We start from the raw sequence: 7,174 nt of genomic DNA, 5'->3' as shown, positions 1-7,174 counted from the left end.
CAGGGTGATGTAAGGTTTAGCTTAAAGATGAAGTCACCAAATCTATCGAATGGCAACTTCGTAATTCGGCAGGACTCTCACGACAATGTCTATGACAACAATTGGTATATCGATATGATAACATTTCTTTCAAATATGAATTTCTCCTGGAACTGCGTGGACGTTCATGTTTACAAAGAAGAGGTATATATACGTATATCTGCAAATCTAATAATTGATTGTTCGATTTCATGTTTATATACAAGGTAATTGCAGGTTAAATTCTATGCATAATTGATTTATCACTTTAATTTATTGATGTCTCTCTTTTATATTCTTAATTTGTTATTGTCAATAGGCTCTCATTTTTCCGGAGAATTTGAGAAGGATTTGTGGTTCACCATGGCTTAATCTGAAGAATCTGAAGGTGAAGACTTACTGCTACCCAGAAAATGATCCCTGATAAAAGCATGCTGATGGACGTTGGTGACCTTCCTTGACTTAAGAACTGCACCCAACCAATTCACAAATTAGAATTACGCATGCAAAAACAGCAACATTTACTCAAATTCAAAGCATAATAGAGACAAGGAGCTTTTTGCGTGCCCTATCGGCATGGTAAGTTTTTATAGCCGTCCGTTTCCATTAAATTTTAATGGTCCAATTTATGAATGTTCATGTTAAAAATGGTGCATCATACGTCATAAAAGTACTCCCACTCATAGATCAAGCTATTGAAATTTAATTGAATGGCTAAAAAGACTTGCCACATTGGCAAAAAAATGTGTTCCGCCGTAACATTTTCCTAAAGAAGACAAATAGGAAGTATATTAACCGGTTAAGAATCCTTACCTTGTCCTGAATCATAGTTCTCTTTAGCAATGGAATCCTCCCAGTGCTTCCATTGACGTATCTAATCATAACCAACAGTTTATAAACGAACGAACACAATAAAGAGTACCGCAGAAAAAGTTCCAAAAAAAAAGGGCATATTAGACGCTCACCTGAGCCCCTCCAAACAGAACAGTGAGAACACAAAAGGTCACATGGACGATCGCTAGGACAAAGATAAAGATATGTAGATGATGCAATGCTTCAACAGATAAAAGCGGCACTTTGTTCTGAAGGAAAATAAAGAAATAAATAATTAATGCACATAACTTTTCTCACTCTCAAAAAAAAAAAAAAAAAAAAAGAAATGGATGCTTGTAAAAGCTGTATGAATGACATGGGAACTCCCACATTTTAGGAGACAATCTATCTTAAAGACAAGGCTTTATGTCACTTTTTCCACTATTACTATTATCAAGAAAACCACTTCGTCACCATAACCACTAAGACAAAGCAGAATATTTCAGCATAAACAAATACATAAATCTACTGTTAATGATAAGAAAAATATACCTTTAAGACAAGTAGTTTCTAACACTAATATCTAAGACAAAGCGTAAGAGTTTGAGCAAAAATAAATAAACCGATTGTTAATAGTAAGAAAATCTACTTTCAAGACAAGTAGTTTCTACCACTAATATTACCACTGTCAATATTACAACCATCATCAACAACACCCAAAACTGGTAATAGAGAAGAGAAAAAAAAAAAAAAAAAAAAAAAAAAAGGAAGCATGAAAAAGAGAGAGAATCCAAAATTTAGGTCACAAGCAGAACACACGAAACCCACAATCAGATCGAATACAATGACCTTCCAGAGAAAATAACATCATGACTTATAAGCGGATCTGACTAAGTGATCCTATCGAATATCAAAAGTGATAACTACTGCAAATGTGGAAATTGCCTGAAATAGGGTCACTTAATTAGGTTCACTCATGGATCATGATGTTACCCCTCTCTGAAGTCCTTTGTGGTCCATCTATTAGTGAGTTTTGTGTGTTTTGATTATGTATTTAATTAAAAAAATTGGGCCTCGTTAAGGGAAAGGGTTCGAGGTGGGTTGCTGAAGTGGGGGTAATCAACAATGGATCTTATTTTATTTTATTTTATTTTATTTCTTCTATTTGGTGAGGGTCTTAGCTTTTTTTCTTTTTTTCCTTTTTTTTTTCTCTCTTGGATTAGGATCCTCAATTTCCCATATGTCCGTCCAATGAAATTATACCATGTTAATTAGAATACCACGTCAATTAAAATATGTACATTTTCACTTCACTTTTCATTTTCTATCGGTTCATTATTATTATTATTATTATTATTTTTCTTCCTACCTCCTCCTTCCTCACTAAGCCTGTTTCAATACTCCAACAGCAACATTGAGTATAACAATGATGAACAAGTCAAGACTCGAGAGTTCTGACTTGTATGTTATTGATTCTTGAGCCTTGCTGTCGCGGATGAGCCTCTCGGCCTCTTATGTCGCCTCGTTGAATGGGAAGTCATTTCATGCCCCGCTGCTCCTCAACTTGAAGACCCTCCGAGAAATACTGGTGGAAAGTGTATGGGACTTAAATCACTTGTCTAATTTTTAGTGTTTCAATAAGTATCTAACTAATTAAATTATAACACGCCATTTAGTAGATCTAAATATTTAAGTAAGAAAAAGTTAGTAAAAAGATATTTTATTCTTTCAAATGATGCGACACCATGGTGGAGATTTGGGGAGTTTTTGGAGCGCCATTTTCGGTCCTTTGGCAGCGATATGATGTTGTTGCTTTGAGCTCTCGCCGGTGCGGATTTGGGAGACATGATGTGTGGGGTGCTCACTGCCAGAAATGGACGTTTTGGGACTTCTGACAACACAAGATTTGCGATGTTTCCGATGGACCTGTAGTATGGGGGTATCAATCCCGAGTGTACAACGTTTACTTTGGGGATCTCTGTATTTTAGTTTCAGAGTGGTAGTTATGCTCCTTTCATTGCAGCTCTTCTCAAATTCGATTGTCTACTCCGTAGCGTGATGGTCAGCTTGTTGTTATTAAGTCCTCCCTATTGGTTGTGGCTATTTATTTTTTTCGTTATGTTTATTGTTTCGTAATAAAGGCGTTGATATTTCTGCCTTGTTGGTGTTGGTTTATATTGTTTTGTTATTATATTAGTTTTGTAATAACGGAGGTGGTTTCTCCGCCTTCCAACATTGTCCAGCTATATTTGATTCTATGTCGTGTCACTCGTGTCCCTAATATTTGAGGTTTGGTCTCGGTCGATTGGATTAATACATTGACTGTAAAAGTCCCCGTTGGGTCTCGGTACTTGTATTTCATCCTTGTGCTTCATCAGTCTATACCGGTGAATCCAATCAATGTTTCGGGTCGAATTTCCTTGTAAGTGGTGCTCACTTGCAACTAGTTTGAGTATGAAATTTATTTTAGTGAAATGAAAATTTTCCCTTCAAAATAAAATCTGATTGATTACTTTCAACACCGTTCTGGACACTAAAATTAAACAAATAATTTGAGTCCAGTCTAGAGAGTGATAATATTTTATTGAATTTTGTATACGTCTTTATGCAATAATACAAGGCTTTATCAAACAGGGAAAAGGGAAAAACCGAGTAATTACAGATAAATGAAAATTCTTGGTGTTACCATATCCAGAAAAATTACCATATGCGACTTCTTAATGGAAACATTTCACCATTTATTTCTTAATTTCCAAAATTGTTGCTACAATTATGGTTGTTCCTTAATAAATTGGAGCGGGAATTGGGTTTCTTGATTTTGGTCTTCCCCAAAATGGTGGGTGTAAGAATATGGATGTGATATTTGAATTAGACTTGAATCTATTGATGAGTTATATTCTGATTCTGCTTTCGCAGAGTCACTTTGAAAAAGAAAAAGAAAAAAAAAAGAGTAAACCCGAAAAAAAAAAAAGAAGAAAAACCATAATAAAGAGACGGTATATATATTTAATTAATCTAATGCTTCAATTGATGTTGTATAATTTTATTGAAGAGATAAAGAAAAGGACGGAAAAAAGGTGACTGAAAATCCGGCCCACAATTGATATACTCTTCTTGTCTCTGAGTTCAGATTTACTGTCGTCGTTTTTTTATCTTCACTAATTATTTATTACATTATTTAAATTTAAAAATCTGACCACATAGACACAAAATACTCAAAATACTTAAACAAATTATGAAGTGTTAAAATTTAATTAGAAAGACAGCTATCAAAATAAGAAAATAGGACAACCCAAATCTATTTTAAAATTATGTTATATTTTAAATTACTATTAAATTGGGCCTGTTCTTTTAGAGTGTAATTTGAGTGTAGTTTTTTAGTTGAATTTGAGTTATAACTTGAGTTGAAGTTGCAACTTGAATAAAGTTGAGTAAAGTTAAATAAATTTGATACTTAAAAGAACATTAACTTGAATAAAGTTAGAACTTGAGTTGTCTTTTTTTGAGTTTTTTAGACAAAAGAACAAGCCCTAAGTTTCTAGAAAAATACAATACAACCCCCGTTTATTTTCTTATAATTATTCTCCTAATAAATTTAACAATATTATAGTAAAGATAGATTTTTTTTTAAAGAAAATTAAAAAATACAAAATTATTGTGTGAGCTATGTATGTAACTTTGTAATTACAGTTAATTTTGATTAACACATCTGTTAAGTATTTTAATCTTAATTAATTAAGTCGTGTCTCAAACAGTATTATAATACCATTTAAAACACCAAACGTACAATCAGATCTAACAATATCAATAGCGTTTGTAATAACCACGATTCCGGACAGTGGCACCCAAATAAACAACTTAATTATTACTTCAATTTTTGTCCAATTCGAACATGCAACAGTAATTTAATTTCTAAAAGCATTATATGTTTGCACTAATTTAAGGCAAACCACAAAACCCACACTAATTTGAAACAAAAGCACTTGTAATTCAAAAACCTAGTTTAAATCTTACCAAAATCACGATCTGCAAATCTTGTCAACTCCATGAGCGTGAAAATCTGTATTCATGTGATGAATTTTATTGAAAAGAAAGGACAAAAAAAAAAAGAAAAAAAAAAGAAGAAGAAGAAGCAAATTACACTAAATAAAATGAGAAAACAAAACAAAACTTCCAAAGTATCTTTTATTCATCATATAGTAAAAGACATATTAAACAAGCCTAAAACTTCTAATCACCAAGTTCTCTGCCATGTACTCTATAGAGAAGACATGCCAACATGCAACACGATGGGACTTATTTCTTGCTCTAATAATCACCAAAAGAAAGGAAAAAAAAAAAAGAAATTTCAGAAATGCATATTTCCATTCCCAAACCCTAGGCGAGCATGGCAAAACGCCGGCTGCGGCGGGACTACACCCGCCAAAGAAGTAGCGTTTTCCGGCGGCGCTGCCTTCAACTCCTGAACCCTTGCAGCCACTCTCCTCCTCAGCTCAATTAGCGCCGCCATATGCTGCCTCAGCTCCTCCATACCCATACCCTCTATCCCCTCGTCCCACCAGAACTTTTCGCCGCCGATCTTCGCTTTCTTCTTCTCCTCCGCCAACCTAGTCTTCTCTGCCTCAAGCTCTTTCACTGCCTCGACAAAATCTCTGTTGAACTCTTCAGAAACATGCGTAACAACATTAGTAGAAGTGCTGGCGGCGGCGGCGGCAGCAGTATTTGTGCCATGAGCGTATCGGAGGACGACGGAGTCGACGGAGGGGTGACCGAAGGCGAAGAGCTTGTCATTGGGGGAGAAGACGAGGGCGGCGACCTCGGAACCACAAAGGACGCTGAGCTCGGCGGCCTTTTTGAAGAGGCCGGAGCGGCGCTTGGAGAAGGTGACTTGTTTGTTGCTTCCGTTTTCAAGCTTTTTAATTTCTATTCTCTGCCGGCCTTGAGTTTTCTTCTCCTTCGTGATCTCGTTCAATACAGCCATTGATTTAGACGAAGAAACGAAAGAAAAATATATTAGGACGAGTTTAAAAACTCAGCGTCCTTGCCTTTTTATAAGGCAATTCTTCCTTCTTGTTTCCATATATTGTTGATCGGAGAGTATTTCCTAATTAAGGCAAGTTTCCATATAATAATTAAAAGAATCAATGTATAAAATTGACCGGGAAATTAATCGACCTTTCCCTTAATATAACTTTTAAGGGGAGTTTGTTTTTAATTTATATATTACGAATGTATTTAGATAAATATTGGTGTGTGAAACAATTAAATAAGTAAATATAGGGGTTGTTCATGGTCTGATGTGGTCCCAAACCGTTAGGTTTTTAGGTCTAACTACTATTAGTACGGTTTTAAAAAATCCAGACCATATCAGATTGTTTCTAAGATAGGATTGGACCAACTGTTAGTAAATAGTCCGGTTTAATTAAACAGCAGTTTGGACTGTTAAATTTTTTAATTAACAAAATCATATGTCACATAATACATATCATCCTTTAAAATTACAAACAACAATAATATATAATCAAAACAAAAGTCCATAACTATTAAACAATAATATTACAACCATCCAAAAGGTAACAACAATAACATGCAATCCAAAACAGAAGAAAATTCATAACTAGTGATATTATAATCATCCAAAACTAAAAAGTAGCAAATAACAATAACATGCTATCCAAAGTCAAAGTCCACAACTAAAATGTTACAGTCATCCAAAGTCTTAATATAAATAACAAGTTTTTTTTTTTTTTTTTTTAAGGAGTTAAATATATATGCTTAATGGTCTGGGCCGTTCTGCACCGCTAGAAGAATTACAAACAGGTTATTAATGCTATTGACATGGAATTGGATCGGTAGTTTAAAAACAGCTATTTCGGTTCGAACCGGCAGTTTAAAGGCCGCATATGTCCGGTTTGAACTGTCTATTTGTACTTAACCGTGCGCAGCCATATTTAATGTATGTAGTATTGGTGCATATATTTAAGTCCCGTTCATTTTACCGATTCGAGTTTAAAACATCTCTCAGAATCAGTCACATCTAACCTCCCACGTAAAGTCACATCTCAACTCGAATTAAAAACTCGAATCAGCGAGCTAAATGGACTCTTAATTTGAATCTCATAATATTAAATTTTCTATTTACTACATTTACCCTTTATTGTTTTGCCTCTGTGACCGCTCAAATGAATAATTTCGTTGCTCATTGATCACCATGATCGTTAGTCAATTACGACCACTTGGTAAATTGGCAGGTTGGGATGACTAGTTTCAAATTGCTAATATTCAACATATTTGCAACTTGGGTGGCAAATTGATAAAATTAGAAGTGTATCCTTGTAAAAAG

The 7,174-nt window shown here is 34.5% G+C and overlaps 1 protein-coding gene and 1 long non-coding RNA gene across 2 annotated transcripts; both read right to left on the bottom strand.

Moving 5' to 3' along the window:
- Positions 1-421: 421 nt before the first annotated feature.
- On the bottom strand, positions 422-1,096 carry LOC112091211. The gene is made up of 3 exons (XR_002902036.1): positions 984-1,096; positions 832-892; positions 422-487 (listed from the first exon to the last, which is right to left on the bottom strand). It is a non-coding gene; the product is annotated as an uncharacterized LOC112091211 (long non-coding RNA).
- A 4,083-nt stretch (positions 1,097-5,179) lies between these two features.
- Positions 5,180-5,812, bottom strand: LOC21386503 (agamous-like MADS-box protein AGL61). The gene has a single exon (XM_010096061.1). It carries the CDS (start codon positions 5,810-5,812, stop codon positions 5,180-5,182), a length of 633 nt encoding a protein of 210 aa, XP_010094363.1.
- Between the last annotated feature and the right edge of the window lie 1,362 nt (positions 5,813-7,174).

Source organism: Morus notabilis, unplaced genomic scaffold (genome assembly GCF_000414095.1).
Source record: "Morus notabilis unplaced genomic scaffold, ASM41409v2 Scaffold1731, whole genome shotgun sequence".
NCBI lineage: Eukaryota > Viridiplantae > Streptophyta > Magnoliopsida > Rosales > Moraceae > Morus > Morus notabilis.
Note: the sequence above shows the minus strand (reverse complement) of the source record. Positions and strands in the feature narration are given on the sequence as shown.

Coding starts and splice junctions, on each gene's coding strand:
- LOC21386503 (XM_010096061.1), bottom strand. CDS start 5,812: ATGGCTGTATTGAACGAGATCACGAAGGAGAAGAAAACTCAAGGCCGG.